Source organism: Pinus tabuliformis, chromosome 1_1, assembly GCF_031772625.1.
Source record: "Pinus tabuliformis cultivar Carrire ecotype Pingquan chromosome 1_1, CPIR1, whole genome shotgun sequence".
Lineage (NCBI taxonomy): Eukaryota > Viridiplantae > Streptophyta > Pinopsida > Pinales > Pinaceae > Pinus > Pinus tabuliformis.
In genome coordinates, this window is record NC_142297.1 from 408,913,251 (window position 1) to 408,933,947 (window position 20,697).

General features: G+C 35.9%; 1 protein-coding gene across 2 annotated transcripts in view; it reads left to right on the top strand.

The window, feature by feature from the left end:
- The first annotated feature begins 258 nt into the window (after window positions 1–258).
- Window positions 259–20,697, top strand: part of LOC149213418 (uncharacterized) — a 65,872-nt gene continuing 45,433 nt past the window's right edge. Inside the window, exons 1-2 of one of the 2 annotated variants that reach the window (XM_089390752.1) lie at window positions 259–1,200; window positions 7,277–7,378. In XM_089390752.1, the coding sequence (XP_089246878.1) occupies window positions 765–1,200; window positions 7,277–7,317 (477 nt within the window). In that variant the 5' untranslated portion in view covers window positions 259–764 and the 3' untranslated portion in view covers window positions 7,318–7,378. Of the gene's footprint in view, window positions 1,201–7,276; window positions 7,379–20,697 lie in introns of those variants that run through there. The other variant, XM_089390753.1, reaches the window with a different exon arrangement.

The following is a 20,697-nucleotide window of genomic DNA, read 5'->3' on the forward strand; positions in this document are numbered from 1 at the left end:
TTCCCCAAAATATTCAAATGAAGACAAGTTGTCTAAAGTTGTCCCTAGAGCATACAAAAGGCTAAGAAATCTTGACCTGAAGCATACAATTTTTGGATGTCTAGAATATTATGTTAAAAATTCACTACATGGAAATATATTCACTTCAAACAAATTCACTTCAAAGCAGAAATTAAGTTTCTACAACATGAATAGCATGAACATGGTGAAGAATGTGAAGTCCATTGTCCACTTCTTCCCTCTCTACTACTCCAAAGATAGCCAGACATTGTGAAATGCACCATTCCATTCCTAATATGACCAATGCAACCTTGTGAAATCCTTCTGCAATTATGGCAATACCATGACATCACAGAGATTCAGAGAGGTTGCTTTCATGTGGGGAAGAGAGTTTAACTAGGCATCCTCTGGATAAGGCCTTCACAAAAGTAATGAAAGGCGATCATTACTTGAATTATTACATATTGAACATAGCTGTCGCTGTGACCCAGAAGCATGACCTGCACAGAAATTACCATTTCAGCTTTTTGTCTGTGATAGAGATTAATAGATAGAACTGTAAATTCGTTGAAAGGAATCCAATGGCAGTATGAGACCTCGTTATGGTGAGTGAAGTAATTATTTGATATGGTGATGGCAGTGGATCCCATAATTGCATCTATTAGGCCATCGTTACAGTTGGAAAGAGAACAGTGGTCTATCCAGATATAGCGTCCTCCAAAAATTGAAATGCCATCGCCATTTGCCAGCGTTCTCCAACCATAATGCTCAGGGAAATCCCTCACCAAGGCATTGCCTGTTTGAATGCGGTTGTGGATGCTGATACCATGAATAATGATGTTGGTTACATACTGTATCATTATGCAGGCACCGTGGGCATGGACATCGACACGTCTGCCATCAATGGTCTTGAAACTATTCATGATGAGCTCTTCTTTGTGCTGAATGACCATGTCACTCTCAAATATGATCTAGAGCAGCTCGTCTTGAATAACAGCATAGCAGAGAGTACTAGGTCTAGGATTCATAGCATCGTTGTCACTGGAATAGGTCACCACATAGTACTGACTGCCCTTTCCTCCCATGGCGTTCTGGCCAAAGCCAATAGCACAATCTGCAAGCTTTTGCCTGTTCATCTGCCAATCTGTATTACAGCGCCAGCAATCATCTTTTGGATTACCGGTTCCACAGGACAAACAGGTCAGCTATCTTCAAGAATCATTATTACTTTTGCATCACACGCCATTCCCATGCATAAAATCAGTAAAATTTCATAAGAAATACTCTGCATTTTAGATACTCAATTGCAATCAATTAGTGTAGATGTCATTCTCATCGTTTTCAAATATATAGCTGGAGATTGAAAAAATTTAAATGGGGCACGCACTTAGGGACCGATTTAACTACTTGTTCAGGACTCTTTACTGAAAAAGAAGAATTACGTTTCTGTTCTTGTGTCTGCCCTATTGCTTGTATAGTGGGGTGCCCTCTAGGGAAACCCATGTTGTTTTCCACAATTCAGTGAGTTTTTACTGCGGAACAATTTGGAGCCAGGATTTGAAGGCAGACTATTACCGCAAGTAGAAATAGAGAATATAACTGACTTTGGATAGTCATTTTCATTCTAGAAACTCAAGAAATCGTAGCTCTGAATGCAGAAAAATTCTGCACCCTCTTTATCTCTGAGAAATAATCCCACAAAGAAGTATCTTTCTTCTAAAGATTCTGCACCCTGTTTATCTCTGAGAAAGAGTGCCACAAGGAAGTATCTTTCTTCTATACTCGCAGCAGTTCTCTAGAGCTACAACAACTGTGGATTCTGAAAACATGAAAATGGCTAGAGATTCAAAAATACCAGTGTTTTGCCAACAGGGGAGAATCTAAAATTCAAGGATGTGTGTTGCTGTAAGTGTGGAACAATGTCATTATCTACAATGTTGGTATACTGGTCTTGAATTGAGATTGGGATTTGGGATTTATGTTTCCTTTTATAATTTGCAGAAAGCTCTGCAGATTAATTGTATTAAATGATGTTAATGTCTAGTCAGTCTGTAAGCCCATTAAATTAAAATGGAAAAAATTGATGCTAACAGAAAAAATACCTAAAGTAGCATAACATAATTTTTTAACCAGCCAGAGGTTTATGCCTCCATAACCTTTTTAATCCTTTCCAGCTTACTAAAGCTGGGATGGAGAAGTTTCTCTCGTAATACTGTAACCATTCTCTTGGCAACCAGTGAGAAGAGCAGGGAAAGACCATTGTGGCAACTAATGCTCTGGGAAGAAATCAGTATTCAGAGGAAAAGGTATTTCTTATTGGTTACCTCTTGAAAGTTTTCATGGGAAGGTTTCTTAATATTCTAGTCAATAGTTCTAGCACCGACTTGCCAATCTTTCAATCTTTCGAATGCTTGAATTGTATACCGAGGGACCAATATAGAGATAGAATAGCAGTTTCAGAGTCATATAGGCTGCCTACAGAGTTTAGAGACACACTCATGTAGTTATTCTTTAGTTCACAGAGAGGTCATGCGATTATTCTTTAGTTCACAGTGAGATCATCGCTGATCTGATTCTGAGGCATCAAATTTGCGTGAAATATATTCTACTTACAAGAAATATATAAGAAACGTTGTATCTGTTTTTGGGTGCTTGTTTCTGTGAGAAATGGGGTTGGTTTCTCGATAAACATGATCCTTGATATGCACATTGCAGCCACAAAGAAACCATGAAAAGAAAACCAGACTTGGGGCTTGGAGCTGCCATTTTATCTCTGATTTGGCCCACTGTCAAATCACACAACTAGGGCACAAGAACTAGCCCTCTTGACTGCCCTTGTACTCCTCCAAAAGTCAATTTTTAGGGCATAAAATGTACAATCCTCTTGTTGTGACAAATCTGCCACTTTTCCATAACTCTTAGGGCCACCCAAATAGCCACTAACACTCCAACCATTGTACTTAGTCTACTTCAGAACTTTCCAAAAATAGACCTACAAGCCCTAACAAAACATCAACATGAAAGACATACAACATACCTCTCTAGGACGCCATCATTTGCCCTCAAATACTTGGCCCTGTGCACAATATCTTCTAAGGTTTTTGGCCCTGTCTAGAGCTTTCTGTAACAGCTACAGTGTTGCCCCAACTTGGTCTAACAATCTTCAAAGACCTATGCAAATCCTCCTCCAAGAGTGTGAACTCTTAGATTCTTTCACCACTGTCTACTTCTTTCCTCTCTACTTCTCCAAATATGAACAGGCTTAGGGCTTGGAGCTGCCCTCTTATCTCTGATTTGGCCCACTGTCAATCACAGAACTAGGGCCCAATAACTACTCGTCTTGACTACCCTTCTCCAAAAGTCAATTCTTAGGGCATACACTCTATAACCCTCTTATTGTGACAAATCTGCCACTTGTCCACAACACTTAGAGTTACCCAAAAATCCACTAACAGTCCTCTAACCACTGTACATCAACATGAAAGACATACAACATACCTCTCTAGGCCGTCATCATTTGCCCTCAAATCCTTGGACCTGTGCACAATATCTTCTAAAGTTTTTGACCCTACCTAGGGCTTCCTGTAAAAGATACAGTGCTGCCCCAACTCAACCTAACAGTCCTCAAACACCTATGCAAATCCTCCTCTAGAAGCCCTCTACTCCTGTGCTACAACTTAGCCTTTATATCAGAGCTGTCGTTGCGTTGCAATACACAGAAGATATTTTGGCCTGTTCATTGAGAAATTACACCTCAACACAGGCACATAATCTGCCTCTCCAACTTGGCTAGGCCCAATCCAAACACAAGAAAGATGGGCCCATAGCTCTTGAAAACATTTTGGACTAGAACAATGCATCAAAATGAGTGGGCCCATAGCTCTTGAAAACACTGAAATAGAGGAGGGAGGGCCAATGATAGACCATAGCAATGCTTCAAAACAAATGAGCCTGCTATTTTTGAAAACAATTGAAATAGAGGGAAGATGGTGGCGGTGATATTAACGTGTGCATCTACTAAACATACTGCACTTATATCAATCTTTGAGTTGAGACTTGAGAGGTTGTCTGGTTGGCATCGTTTGGATGAACTACACACAGAAACAATTACACAATTTGGAAGAGTAGGTTCTTCTCACCAAAACATGTAATGATTTGGATAAGTAGTCGATCATAAAAGGACTAATTCATAAATCCTTTAAACTAGGCCTTTTAAAATGACCATATCAAATCATCAAAATTTAATAGGCATGAATGAGATAGAGAACATTCTATTGGATATTTGAATTCATCCAATTATAATATTCTATGGTCGCTCTCAGGATGAAACCAATCACAGATCATTCTCAACAAATGTGTCTATCAGTTTTTTGTTCGAAAGGTAAATTAATGATGGATTAATGGAGTGAGTGGGGTCTAGGACTCAGCCAAATTAGCTTTTAATTGCTTTCAGATACCTTTCTAGTGGTCATTCTGGTTCTCTCTGGGACTGGCACTGGCAGATCAGAGTGTTTTTGTTTGTTTGTGGTGTGTGTGAAAAGGGTATAAGGTTGGGGTTTGAGGTTTTGAGGCCTTACACTGCAAGTTCTAGAAGATTGGGCACTATATAGATCTTTTGAGATAATTTAGATTACTACAAAACTAAAGATTTTGCAGTGTATAGAGAGCTGAATTTTTGCATCTAGAATTCAGGGATTGAGGTGAGTGGACTGCAATATTGTGCGGTAGTCTCATAAGGTGAAGAAAAAAGAAAACACATCTAATGAGGGATTTTGGCATCTGTTATCTCAGGGTACAACAATGTAATATTTCCCTTTTGGAAAAAACAATTCTCTGCCCCTGGATTTGCTGTGGTTCACTGTGTTTGTCTTTAATGAGTTTCATTAAATAGTTTGGAAGCATATGGTTGTAGGTACATTTTCTTCATTTAATTTAAAATGCATTACTAGAGCACTCGCAAGGCACTCCTACACTCTACTAAATAGCAAGATAAGCTTCAGATTTAAACTTCAACGATGAGTACACATTCAGTGGTTACCATTCCATGCAAATTAAGCATGTTACACAGTGGTGAGTCTATGAACCAACACAACACCCCAAATGTGTTGTAGGTGTTTCTTTAGTAATTCATTACCAAACAAACCAATACCATGCATAAATGGGAAATAAAGAATTTCAACATGCTAATCTGATGTGTATTGATCTGGAGTTGCATTATACACTGATATCATATTTGAGCAAAAACAGAGCTTGCATTTCACTTTATAACCATGCATAAATCAGAAATAAAGAATATCAACACGCTAATCTGATGTATATTGATCTGGAGCTACATTATAGACTAATATCAGATTTGAGTACAAACAGAGTTTGCATTTAACTCAGCAATATAGACACAATAAATGAGATAAAGGGAACCTAAAATACATGGTGAAATTCCAAGGCAGCAAGCAGTTTTGTTCTTTATGCAAACCCGTGTGAAAAGTGGAAGAATTCCTTCAACCTTTTGTCACTTCCCTATGTAAATATCAGTCCACCTTTGAGATAGTTCCTACAATCCTATAGGAATGAATATGCTGCCCAGAACTCAGTTTCAATCCATGAAATGATGGCATACACAATCAGAAGTAGTGGTACAAATAGCAGGGTGCTTGGCTTCCAAAATTCACTGAAATATCCCGTTGGAATCATGGTTTTGCTCCTTTTTTTTGCACAGGTCACACATCCAACTAAATTGATGCCTCCAGCAAGGTAACGAGGTCACTAGAGGCCCCACATAGTTGCGAAACTCTTGCCTCTTGCCTCGAGATAATCTCAAAAAAATTTCTAATCTGGTCATCACTGTAAATGTGTGACAGTGAGGCCTTTCTTAAGGCAAATGCAACCATTGAAATTGCCCAAATAATTCCTCCACAACTTCAGATTTTATGCACAGGCAATGGTTCTCTTAAGGAAGAATTAGAACCGTTGATGTGAGATGTTGAGGTGAACTAAGCCGGGGACTTTGAATGGTGGAAATCCCTTGCCAATAGGGCCTTGCACTAGTAAGTGGAGGTGTCTTTATGGTCACCTATTTGAGCAAACATTGCATCATAGATCTACCATTGTATGTGTTTATTGGTAACTCAACACCCCAATTTCTAAGATAATTTGGAAAAAGGCGGTGATCAATGTCATAGATTTGAGATGATCAGTCTCATAAGACTAAACACCTATGGGTTGGATAGCAAAACAAAGTAGCAAGTAACCTCGACAATCTTTATATAGACAAAGAAATCTCCTCTGATTGTCATGGAAGACAATTCATTGAAAATGAAGTGTTTCACCATGTTTATATATCGAGGGCCTCAACCACATACACAAATGATCCAAATCATGTGGAAATTTAATAAAAATTCCATGTATTCCTATCAAGTTAAGAATATCAACTTATGGATTTGCACGAACAAGCTTTACCACAGGACTAGTCTTCTTGATATCATTGACACGTGGATTGCAAATATAGCCAAAGGAAACATATTTTAATTTACAATGTCAATAAATGCTTTAGACATCCTTATCCTGTAGGATATCCTCTGCAGCTTAATATTACTTTCTTTTCTCCCCTTGCCTTTCCTAAATCATAATTATGACTTCACGGATGAATCAAAACTTGATTCTAGTTGCCATGCCCTTCAAACTGTAGGAAAATAGGATCCACAAAAGGTGGAGAGAGAAAATAAAAGAAATACCTTAGTATTAATATTGCAACAATACATTTTTCATGCACAATAAATCACAATAGATGACGTTAAATCACTCAAACATTGTGGCATAAACATTAATAATTCTCAATGATAAAGTAATGGAATGTTATCACTCCAATAGTCTTTTTAAACTTAAAATAACATATTTTATTTTTACCAAGATTTTACTTCCACTTCAATACAAAATTTTGAGGTTCTACATTTGAGAATTCTACTAAAAATGTAGAAACTTAATTCTTCACCATGTTCATGCTATTCATGGAATTTTTAAAACAAATTCACTTCAAAGCAAAAATTAAGTTGTTCATGTAATTATAAACAAATAGAATGAGACACGACTTAGGAAATTGTTGATTCTTCAAACAGTTTTGAAGGCAGTATTGATGTGTTCGCTAGTTCGGGAATGCCTTGACTCTGTTCTAGTTCCCCTAGTATTAATATTAATGATGTGTTCCCTTTGCTATAATGATTTCAATACTCCATTATACAAGCCCAAACTTACTAACAGTAATGATGTGTTCCTTTTTCAGGTATGGATGAATCTATTCTTGAAAAAGCAGTCACGACTTAGGAGACTCTTCAAAATAAAATCAATTCTTAAGACAGTACTGATTTGTTCCCTTGTTCAGGTACTATTCTTCAAGAAAAAATATGGGTTTCCTCTATATTTATAGTAATGATGTGCTTTCTCCACATTTATAAGTGTTTTTACTCCATGAAACATAACCCAGCCACTAAATCTGTGCTTGAGCGTTGATTAATTGTTATAGTATGGGTTATCTCCACTTAAGACCACATGGCGACCCACTACCTTTATGTCTCCATATACATAAAGGTGTGCTACCTTAGAAGAGCACCAATATGCAATAAAGAACCCTGAAATATGCTTGGAAAATGAAAAGACATAAAATAATGTAGAGCACTGGTGGTAGAGAGGGTATAGAAACCTAGAATTATGTTTAACCCTCCAATATAGTTAACCACACATGGAATAAGTGAATGCCCATGAGCTTTGGTTTCATCAATTCATGAGTAAATGTTGGTGTGGGATTATACCAAATGATGCCCATTTCATGCCTCAAACTTCTTAAAGACCCAAGCTACAAATATCATGGCTTGGTATTATACCTATGCGCATATTTGTGGAGATTTGAGATGTTCAGAGGAGAATCAATCATATTTCCATAACACCCCTCTAGAACCTATTTCATGCTAACGAATTAGAGTATAGTGCCAAACACATGATCACATATCCAAGCAAAAGATCATCCCAGTGCATCTCCTAGAATGGTAGATATCAAGTGACTCAATGTGGCCATTTATTGCACAGAAGTTGAAATATATAACAATGAGCCAATGGGGCATGCATTGTCATAAAAGGATGACCTTATTTCTCAAAACACACCCAAAGGAACTAGGATTGTTACAATTTTGTATGTTGGGTTAGGGTGCAACACTATCATGTTATAAGACACAACTGCATATAAAAGGTTATACTCCATGGGATACATAAAGAAAATTCCTTTTCTTGTCTTAATTAGAAAGGAGACAGTTTTTCATTGACAAGAAAGAATTGTTATTTAGAAAGGAGGCATCATCCAATGAAGTTCGAGATGGTGAAGAATGCACCATACAGTACATTTTAGCTACTTCTGTTCAGGACAATCCCATCTCACTTGTTAATAATGAAACTCACGAGTATGGGTTTAAGAATTCAGATGCAATTGAAAGATATCAAGATCATGTAGTTGAAAAAGAAGAGCAAATTGAACAGGTTTACAAAAGTGAAACTCACGATGATGAAGAACGAAAATCACATAAGAATTATAACAATAGCCAAAATGATGGTTGTCCCATGTTGTCTAATGTAGTTTCTTTGAAATTTGGAGATCATCAACTGATTCATTCATCATACGACGAACCTCAAGAAGCTTATGAGAATATTCAGGTTTGATATGTTGGTCTACAACCTCATAACTCAGCTATTGAGGATGAAGTTCATGAAGACAAATTTCATTATTCAGAGTCCAGACAATGACAAGCAGTTTTATGGCCTTGATGAATTGTATGGTTCGAAAGTGGATAGTGCCTGTAGTATGTATGAGGTAATGCCTAGCGTTTCCCAGCATGCAGGTAAGTCATCTCATTACAAGGTTGATTGGATTCATGTCTACACATAAATAGAGAGCGATACTTCAAAGTAAAAATTTAGTTGTTCATGTAATTATAAAGAAACAAAACCAGACATGGCTCGGGAAATTGTTGATTCTTCAAATAGTTTTGAAGGTAGTATTGATGTGTTCGCTAGTTTGGGAATGCCTTGATTCTATTCTAGTTCCCCTAGTATTAATATTAGTGATGTGTTCCCTTTGCTACAATGATTTCAATACTCCATTAAACAAGCCCAACCTTACCGACAATAATGATGTGTTCCTTGTTTAGTTATGGATGAATCTGTTCTTGAAAAAGCAGTCACGGCTGAGGAGACTATTCAAAATAAAATCAATTCTGAAGATAGTACTGATTTGTTCCCTTGTTCAGGTATTATTCTTCAATAAAAAATATGGGTTTCCTCTGTATTTATAGTAATGATGTGTTTTCTCCACATTTATAAGTGTTTTTACTCCATGAAACATAACCCAGCCACTAATGATCTATTGCAATAATTCTAGAACAAATTAAATGAGGCAAGCTTCCAGATAATAATGATATGTTCCCTTGTTCAGGTATAATTGATTCTATTCTTGAAACAGAAGAAACATTTCAATCGATTTTGTAGACCATAACAATGTGTTCCCTCATCAAGGTATGGATGATTTTGTGAAGCTCAAGCTGATGAAGAATGCAGTAAAGGGTATCTTCAGGAAAATCCCATATCACTTGTTAATGATAAAGGTTTAGAGGATGAATTGAATGATTCAAAAACCACTGAAGGGTATCAGGTCTCTGTAGTTGAAAAAGAAGGGCAAATTGAACAGTTTTCCAAGAGTGAAACTTAGAATGCTCAAGAAGCTATATCTCCTAAGAATTACAATGAGGTAGCTCAAGAAGCTGTGAAGGATGAAGCTCATGAAATCAAGTCTTATTTTTCAAACAAAAGCAAGTGTGTTCTGGACTTGATGAGTTCAATGGTCCTCAAAAGGAGGAAGATGAAAACCAACATATTTATGAGAATGAAGCTTATGAAGGTGAACCAATGGATTGTGGCAACACTCTAGAATTAAAAAATAAGCTTCAATTTGATGCAGACAATTTGAATGGTGCTCACCAATTCGAACTCCTGCCAAAGGCTTTGTCTCTAGAAAATCTGTCACAACTGGAATCATATAGTGAAGGTCAAGAGCCTGGGGAATGCAGTGAAGAGGAGCTTTTAGTTCTAAATGATGTTCAGAAAAGTCACATCTCACTAGTTAATGGTGAAGCTCAAGAAGATAAATTGAGTGATCCCAAAACTAAAGAAGGATATCATGACTCTATATATCAAAGAGAGGAGCATTATGAACTTGCTTCAATGGCTGAAACTCAGGATGTTGAAGAAACCATCTTTCACAAGAAAAATGATGGCTCTCCTGATGCAGTTTGGATGAAAGTGAAAAATCCTAAACAGGTAGATATGTCCAATGAACTTCAAGTAACATATGAGAACATTCAAGCTTCAGAGGATGAAGTGCATCAAGGCAACTTTTTAGACAATGGAAATGAGTTTTATAACCTCAATGAGTTGTATGGTTCAACTCCTGAAAAGGAGGAAGATGTAGTTGAGTAGATCACCAAGAATGTTCACATTCCCTTAACAGATGGTGATCAAGTGGAACATGGATCTTACAATGTAGCTATGGAAAAAAATGAAGTTGAAGATGAAGCATATAAGGAAAGCATTAGTATTGTTGATGGCATAACCGATGCAAGTCAAATTAAAGAAAAATTGTTTGATATGGAAAACCATGGAAAACATGAGGGATTCATTGCCCCTAAAAAAATTGAGGGAAAAGAGGATGAATAGGAAGAAAAATCTATACAGAATGGAGCTGAAGAGACACAAGAATTCAAAGTTGGACAAAATATAAAACTTGTGAAAGTAGACACAGTGGCCAGCAACCAGGAACCTTCTAACATGGATACTCCATTGAAGATGCCTATGCTTACAAAAGGCTTTGATATATCTCCTTGCTTGAATTCTTTGTTTGGATTGGACATTAGTGATCCATTAGATATGCTCAAGATTATGGAGAGTAATGATTCATTATTTTGTTAAGGTATAGCTGATTCTCTTACAGAAAATATCTCAGAGATTGTTACAGAAGCTGCATGCAAGTAGGAACTTTACCAATTGGATAATCCTTTGAAGACCCCTGAGGTTACACAGGGATATAATATAGCTGTGGAAAAGAATGAAGTTGAATATGGAGCATGCTAGGAAAGCGTTTTTATTGTTGATGGCATAAGTGATGCAAGTCTAATTAGATAACAATTGTTTGATATGGACAACAATGAAAAACATGAGTGATTCATTGACCCTGCCAAAATTGAGGGAAACAATGGCCAGGAAGTTGGAGACACCCAAAATTTCAAAGTAGGAGAAAATATATAGATTGTGGTGAGAAAGCAGGAACCTTCCCAATTTGATACTCCGTTGAGGATCCCTGAGGTTACGGAGGGATATAATATATCTCCTTGTTTAAGCCCCTGATTTGGCCTAGACTCCAGTATTCCATCCAAAAGTTCAGGAACTTAGAAAAAGTTACAATATATCACCTTGTTTAAGTACGAATGAATCTCTTGTAGAAGACAAGGATGTGTGCAATCAACAACTTTCCTTGGATAATCCATTGAATAGGCTTGAACATGCCAAGGGACTAGAATATGATACCCTAGTGAAAATTCTTGAGCTTATATAAATTGATGTGACATCAAAGACTGAATGTTTGTCACTGCATGTCCCACTTGGAGACCATGTGTGTGTCATGGAGAAGGATGCTACGGTTTTGGATGGGATAGATCATTCTGAAAGTATTCTCTTCACATAAAATCTTGTAAAATCTGGAGAAGTAGCTGAGGGTTATACTATTTTGGATGATATGAATGTTCCTAGTAAAGGGGATTCAAGAAGAACCAAACTTGTAGATAGAATATTGACTTTGAGCAATAGATTACAAAATTTGCAATTGGACTTACAAGGACCATTCCCTATATTGTTGATAGAGAAAATTTCCATATTATATGTGATTTTATCTTGCTGGTAAAAGCAAGTTGTTTGTGATATGGACCTGTTTCAAGCTAAATAATTAGAGTCTAGTGCCAAACACATGATCACATATCCAGGCAAAAGATCATCCCAGTGCATCTCCTAGAATGGTAGATATCAAGTGACACAATGTGGCCATTTATTGCACATAAGTTGAATTATATAGCAATGAGCCAATGAGGAGTGAATTTTCATGAAAGGATGACCTCATTTCTCAAAACACACCCAAAGGAACTAGGATTGTTACAATGTTGTATGTTAGGTTATGGTGCAACATTATCATGTTATAAGACACAATTTCATATAAAAGGTTATACTCCATTATTAATCTAAATTGTGATGCTAATTTACAACTAATTATTGATTTTTTTGCATTACAACACAAAAAATAAAATATAATTGAGTGAAAAAAGTGGAACCAACATCACAAGAAAAACCCAATATGGTATGATGTCCTCTTGAAGAGAGCACCCATGTCAAATGTGAGGAATATCAAGAGAGGATGAATGTAGAAAAACCCCTAAATCTTGTAGAAATGGTGAGGATCCTAAAGTAGAAACACTCCTAAATCTTGCAGAAATAGTGAGGATCCTAAAAGAAATACTCTAAAGCTACATGATAGATAATGAAAGGATAATCCAAGAGAGAGAAAGAAAGTTAGAATTGAATGCATTGTTGCTAGAAAATCTATCTGAAATTCAGAAGCAATTGCAACAAAGACCTAATGATACCAATGATTAATTTCAAAGATAAAGATTCATTGAGAGGTTAAAAAACACATATTATCTACAAATAAAATGAGGAAAATCACCTCCATAAAAATACACCATGCTAAAAGGATAGATACATCTAGTAACAAATCATTATTTGATTCGTCTAAGGTTGGGATAGTCAATTCATATGAGCTTCTTGGAAATGGTTCCAAGAGTGAATTACATAAGAAAAATAAAAATAAGCATTCTTGAACAAAACTTCCTTGAAGGAGAATAGATTCAAATCACAATAATGCAAGACTTTAGGAAATGGTACCAAGATGATTTTCTTAGCAAAGATAAAACTATAATAGAAAGATATAAGTGTGAAAAAATACTAGATAGTTACTTGCAAAACAAGAAACAAGAGAGAATAAAACCACTAAGAAATTAACTAATGAACGAGAGAGACAATTCAAATTTCTAATAAAATCTAATAATATGTTATTGATGAACATGAATGCAATATATAGACTCTGCTAGAGACCTATTAATTCAAATTAGGTTGGGGTTCCATGTTCATGCACTAGTATGATTCAAAAGTACTTTCCCTAGTTGGAAAACACATTAAATTGTACTCACAAACCCAAATATACCATGAAAATAATCCCAATGCCTACATCTATACCATGAAAATAATCCCAATTCCTACATCTATACCAATGAATACAGCTACACAAGGAAAATAATACCAATGGCAACATCTTTGCAAGGAAAATACAAAAAATTGAAAGGAAAATACTTGTGGAAAATAAACCCTTTGCTGGTCTTCCTTGAAACTTCTAGCTCAGCTTCGAGTTCCTTTGCAAAATAAAAATGAAAGCCCTAGCATATAAAAACTAAAACAATTTGGCACCAAAAAGATTTTCGGCCTCTACACCAAAAAAGTTTCAATGGTTTCAACTGTCTTGTTTCCATTTTAATCCAGCCTGTTTGCATTTTAAGATGGCCTAGCCCACTGTTTCTTGCTGTTTCCCACTCAGTCGGTGCCCATGTCTCCCATTTTTCCTAGGAATGAGGGCCTTAATATCTATCTCCCGCCACCCATGAATAAATGAGTATGTGCTCTGCTGCTGTTGAGCCTCATGCCCTTAATGCCCATCAAAGAAACCCTAGTCTCGTGACTCTCAAACATTGGTGTTTGTCTCTCCATTTTCTCAACAAACCCTCCATTGCAATGGGGCAAATGAGGAGGAAGGTTTGGTTGATGACGAGGAGGAAGGTTTGGTAATAGAAGCAAAGGTTTTGGTTCATTGTAGTGTGGAGGAAGGCTTGGTTGATGAATATGAAACACCATTTTCTAGTGGATTCGTAATGGAAAGTCGTGGCAGGAATCAGGCAGAGAATGGAGTAGTTCCACCAGGCCCACCGATAGATTTCGTTCCATCAATTCCTCCCAAAAGCCCAATTTCTCGTGCCGTCTGGAGAATCCATTTGGAACAAATTGAGGCGATTCTCTAGCCATCTCTTAGCACAACGGAAACAAAGTGACATTGGTGTGGCACTGTCACCATCTTCGTGAATCTGCAAACATTTCTCAATCTTTTTCGTTCCTCTGTTCCTTGCAGAAACCCTCTTTGTTCCTTGAAACCCTCTATGTTCGTGTATATACTTATGAATACAAATTGGCAAAACCAAAGTAATTAAGGTATCAAACCAATGAGTAATGTTCTTATGTATATATATTGGAAAACTAAGTCAATACTACCTAATTTAACTAGCATTTATTTTCAAATAATCAAGTATCAAAACCAACGAGTTATGATGATATCTATGTGAATCGTAAAAGTAAGTCAATACTACCCAATTTAGCTAGCACTATAAATATTATTCAAAGACACAATGATAAGAATTAAAATTTTGTTGAATACATCTAGTTACTTGTCATGTCTTCATTGCTAAGTTTTGGTACAATTATAGAGTATCACATTGTGATGTAAATGTAGTCTAAATTAAAATTTTTAAATTACACCATTTATTACTATATCCACTAAACATAATACAATGACCACAAGGTACCACTACTCATACTAACATGACAAATAATTGAACTACCACTATAACCAATAGATTTTCACTACCATGGACATAGATAAATTAGGGATTACTTTTTCACATGTATAAAATAATATACAGATATACTTTCCCATTGTTACTTCTATCACACTACTTATGACAACACTTACTTTAAGACAATCTCCCCTTAATAATAAGGACATGACTATTTAAGCAACCTAATTTAATAATATAAAAGAGAAACACATTTATTATATTGGGACAAATATACTAACCTTGGATCTATCAAGGGAGGAATGGGGTCATATTACTATAAGTGAAAACCTCTTTTACAATGTGAACTTTTGAGTAAATTTTTGCATCATATTTATCATCTCAGCACTTATAGATCTATGTGAGTTCTCTTAAACAATTTTATCTTAATCGTTTTAAAACTAAGATCGGGCATTAAGTCAAGCTGACTATTCACTTTCCAAGGCAGAGAATATGTCAACTTGGCAGTTACCTGCATTATAACTTAATATTAAATACTATTCTTATTTTTTCTATTAATATGAATGCTTCTAATATTTAATATATTTTTAAGTAGATTACCCATTGAATAATTAGTGAAGTATATAATATTGGATGAGAGAGTTGTAAGGCTAAAATTTTGGCTACCACGGGTTAAATTTGGTGTTTGTATCATGCCATGCAAAATTAGATTTCACACCTCTCCACGAATCAATCAAAATAATTTACACATACCAATCAAAGGCATTCAATAGATGGTTAAAGTAGTGGTTGGGAGGAGTTCATTCTCAAAAACATCCAAGGGTTTCCAAACTAGAGAAACAAGGGCATGTGTTTGATTTATGGGCTAACATTTGAAAATTTTCTACGAGAAGAGGAGTTGATGGGAGTCCTTATAGCAAGGGCTTGCACCTCATCCTTTATTTCTTAAAGTAGGCTTGAAATACATGATTATAGATATATGATACATATAATATGCAAAGCACTCACAACACAACAATATTGAACATTTGCATGAGACATAAATTAATTTATTTTCAATATATTTTTGCTTTAAAAAAGGCAATATATGCTACCATGATGCAATACATTGATTCACCAAAATTGGGCACCAAACAAATGAATTGGACCATGGATGTTATGTACGATGACAATCATCCATGAATATGGGATGGAGGTTATGTCTACGTTTAGGGAGGCTTTTAGCTTTTTTGACAAGGATGGAGGTGGATGTATCACAACAAATGAGCTCAGGACAATAATGCATTCTTTGGGTCGAAACCCCAATGTATATTGGAAGTGGTCCAAATGTTTTATATTCAATAATCAGTCTCGAATACAATCAACCACAAAAGAGTAGTTATAATCTTCCTGTAAATGCAACATATTAAATACACCATTCCAAAATGATTTTTCTGAGGAGAATCAAAGAAATAGATGAGTCTGGCTATCCATCGCCTCCATACATAGTAAACAAAAACCAGGCCCACTCTGTCCTTTACGACACATTGTCTCATGCCAAGATGAAGCCAAAAATATACATTTACTGATATTCTTAAGCAGAGCAAAAATATGAAGCCAATATATAGAGATTCTCTGAAGGACTGCTCGAACTAGAGTCAACTTGCCTCCTAGGGAGAGCCACCTTTCTGCCCATGATAAAAATTTACAGTGGATTTTCTCTATAATTCAACTCCAATCCTTAATTCAATAACAATTAGGTTGGAGCATAAATCTAACATTTTCAAAATCTGCATCCAATGCAGTGGAGATAACACCAAAAATATGATAAATCTCCAGTACCAATGCATCATCTCGGTAAGAAGAAATCATATGAGATTTATTATTATTCATAAGGAGTGTAGATACCGATCAAAATAGGTCAATCTACCAAATAGTAACACATCATTGAAAAATATCAAAGGAGTAGCTATGACTTGTCTACCTACACAATTCCATTTAATCCATCTACCTCCACACTTGCAACCAAAATTACTGCCCTTGTGAATTTTGTGACTAATTCTTCCACAATCCAATATTTTATCCTCAACGTCTTCTTCTCACAAAAGTTGTCATAGATACTTTGAAGTAGGGATATTGTCTACTAACAAATATTTTGTAATTTGCCTCCACCATCCTTGTAGAAATTATGGTGTAGATTTGCAACTACTTATGAAGTTTCAATCAAAATCACAAGACACAAACCTACTCTATTGCTCTCTCGAAGTTAATTCACAATTTAGAACAAAAATTTCATACATGCAATAAGAAATAACACACATGCACACACAATTTTTCCCGAGGAAAGAAATGTGCTAAAAAACCCAATCTCTGCTTGCATTAATATGATGAATAGAAATGTATTGCAATTTATTTTCTCAACTGAGCATAACCTACAAGTGAATAACCTGTCTCTCGTCTGACTGAGAAGCTATAACCTAGACTTAGTAAATTTCTACCTCTGTTTGATTTTATATTCCTTGCGCAATTCCTTGAGAAATTAGGCCACTATTATTTAGGAATTTTTACAAAATGGATTGTGAAATTCCCAAGGTTGATCATGTCACTACATGCAACACCTGTAAAATCAAGGCTAGTCTGCAATTGATGTTACATTGCCTTAGAATCTCCACCATATTTGGGTAACTCAAATTCTCCATGCACTAGATATTTTGGGTTGATTGATCAATTAACGGGATGATCACTGAGTTTGACTAATGTCCCACTGCATAATTGGCCTTCCACTAGTATGGGCTTGAAATGTTCCATGATAATTGCTTATTCTTGGGGCTTGGTTTTCAAGGCAAAGTCCAACGTTCACTCTAGACTAACTATGATCATCAATAACCACTTGGTAAATGCTAGTAGTCAATCAGTTAACCAACAACACAAGAATTTGAAACAGAATAGGTCAGAATGAAAATTAAGTATGTTAATGCAAGAGTTCAATAAGAACTTGAATTTAGTTACTCGTGCCTACTAGGGAGATATTTCCATTAAAGGAAATCATAACACAAGAATCAACACAACAAAGTATAAGTGATCTGAATGATGATGTTACAAAATATGTAAGTGATGTTACAGCATGATAATGTTGTGGGGGAGGGATATATTGTGGAGGGATGGATTTAGTTTTTAAAAGGGTCTCAACTCAATCTACCCAGTTGGATGGATTGTTTATCTCAGATACATTGAGATTGGTTAAATTCATCTTATCAGGTTCATGAGGATAGGAGAGGGAGGCGAAATAGAGATGGGAAGATTAACAATCATCCAGAAGGAAAATATATTCCTGCATGTAAAGGTAAAGGGAATGCTAAGGGGGTAATTTGATTCAAAGAAAGGGTGAATTATGCTTCCTTGAATGGACATCATGAGACTATGTTTAAGATTCACCATTCTAAAGCTACGAGAAGACTATTGTGTAAGCACAAGAGAGAAGCTAAACATATTGTGGGTTGTGAAGAGGGCCAAGAAGGCCCTTTCTGGTTCTTCCTCTTTTATATTGGAGACACAAGATTTAAAGTGTTTATAAGGTAGCAGTAAAGATGATCAAGCATATTCTCATCAAGCATATAGCAGTGTTGTTGGATTGTCAAGCATATGCTCGCAGGGGTGTTGTTGGATTGTCACAGTGGAAGAAATGATCTATTGGATAAAAAGAATGTCTACTAAAAAATAAAATTTCAATGTTGAGGAGAAACTTGGGAGGAGTAGCTGATGGTTCCCTAAGCTAGGTCAAGTTCTTGCAATGGATTAAAGATCAACTTATGCTGCAAAGTCTCACGAGGAATATGATTATGCAATAACTACACCTGAAAAATTGGAAGTCAAAGTCTAGGACTCATTATAAAGAAGCGGTTCAAACAATAACTGCTAAGTTTTGAATGGGATCTAAAATTTGACTTTCTCAAAATTGAATGAAGTTGGAACCACTCTGAAACAACTCGAAACAATTAATGTTAATATTATAAATTTAAGTAAAAGCTGACATTATCCTTATATTTCCTTTTCAAAAAGGAAAGATAAGGAGAACATCAACTTTTACTTTAACTTAAAAAATTAAATATTACCATTAATTACTAGGGTTAGGTTTTGTAGGGCCCTCGAGTTAATAATTTTTTTTTCCTTTTCAGTATTTTTTATTAAAAAATTATTATTTGGTGGTCATTAGCTATGTTGCACTACATTCTTTAGAATTGGTCAGTTTATTAGAGAACTAGTGAATTTGGTGTTTTAAGGTCAGTTCAATACAAGACAAACCTTAGCCAATCTGAACCACCAAACTAGACTAGTACAACTCTAAAACCATTGGGACCAACCAATTCCACTAGTTCTAGGCTAGTTCCAATAAGAGTTTTCCCTTCTCATCTTCCTCTAAAGTCGTGTTGTTGGATCCTTTCAGGAATGGTGATTTGGAAAGTGCCATAAATTGTCGAATTGTTATGAGCACCTAAGATCATAAGTAGTTAAGCCTTGGCAAACAGAAATTTACAAGGACCTAGTACAGACATCCCAAAATATATTTACTAAGGATGTCCATGCAAGGAATTATTACAGACCTCCCAAGATACTTAGTGAGGACGTGCATGACCAAAAATCATAAAAAAAAATTATCCACCCTAAAAAACCATGCCCAAAACATTGAAGTGTGGTGCAAACAAATTGCTGGTAGGCTATTAATGCTACCAACAATCATTCACTCTCTAATTTCACAAGAAGCTCCTAATCAAGCTACCTCCTCCACTATGGTTATAACAAGTTCTTGCAACTGTGTGAGCTACAAGAAATTAAAACTGCCTTCGAATCTCCACCAATCTTAGGGAACTTGACTTCTCTTCATGCCCCAACTATTTTGGGTTAATTGATCAGTTAACTAGATGATCACTGAGTTTGACTAAAGTCCCACTGCTTAAATGACCTTCCACTAGTTCCTCCAAAAGTTAGAACTATTTTAACTGACAAGAACCTCAGATAATTGACCTTTATTGCTACAAGTTAGCAATCACATATGCAGAACTAAACTCTAACTCCTCCAACTCGAATTTATTGAGTAAACTAGGTGACACAAGGCATGTCACACAAGTTAACATCATCCAAGTTTTTTGTTGATATGGAAATTTGAATTTTTTCAATTTAATCAGGGAAAAATCAAATTGAGAATTTCTTGCTACAGTTTTCAACACATAGTTCATTGGAATGTATTACTTTCACTATGAACTTGGCATAGTTCACATGTTAAGTTCATAAGGTTTTGGGCTGATGTGGTTCTATGTGTTGTCTGTATAAATAATAGGTGTCCAACTCTTGCTATTAGAAACAAGACTCCCTATGAAATGTGGTATGGCCACATTCCTTCGGTGAGGCATCTCAGGGTTTTTGGTTCCTCATATTATGCCTTCATACCTAAGGAACAGATAAAAAAACTCAGTGCAAGGAGTCACAAATGTATCTTCCTTGGGTACTCATACCTCCAAAGCATACCATCTCTATGATGGAGTGAATAAGAAGTTTATAATATCTAGAGACGTGATCTTTCTTGAGTCTTCTAAGATTGACAATGTTGTTGAGTGGTAGCTTAATTGTTTGGACATATTCGAACATGCAAAGTATTTTCAAGAGTTTGATACTGAGATTCCACATCTCCTTCTCTTATCTCTATAATTTCTATGAAGAGCCTTGAAGAAATCAAGTTGAAGGAAATTCCTTGACCTGCTTTGTTAGGAAAGAGCTAAGAGACTATTGGGAGCAGGTAGCCAAATCTGACAAGCAGTGAGGGTACATGCAAGATACAAAGCAAGGATTAATGCAGAGGAGTGTACTGACTACATACATATCATCAAACATCTTTCATCCCACTTAGGATGCCTTGCATCGTGTCTGGTTAGCCATAAGATCATGTTGGTCACAACCTCAGTAGCTTAAA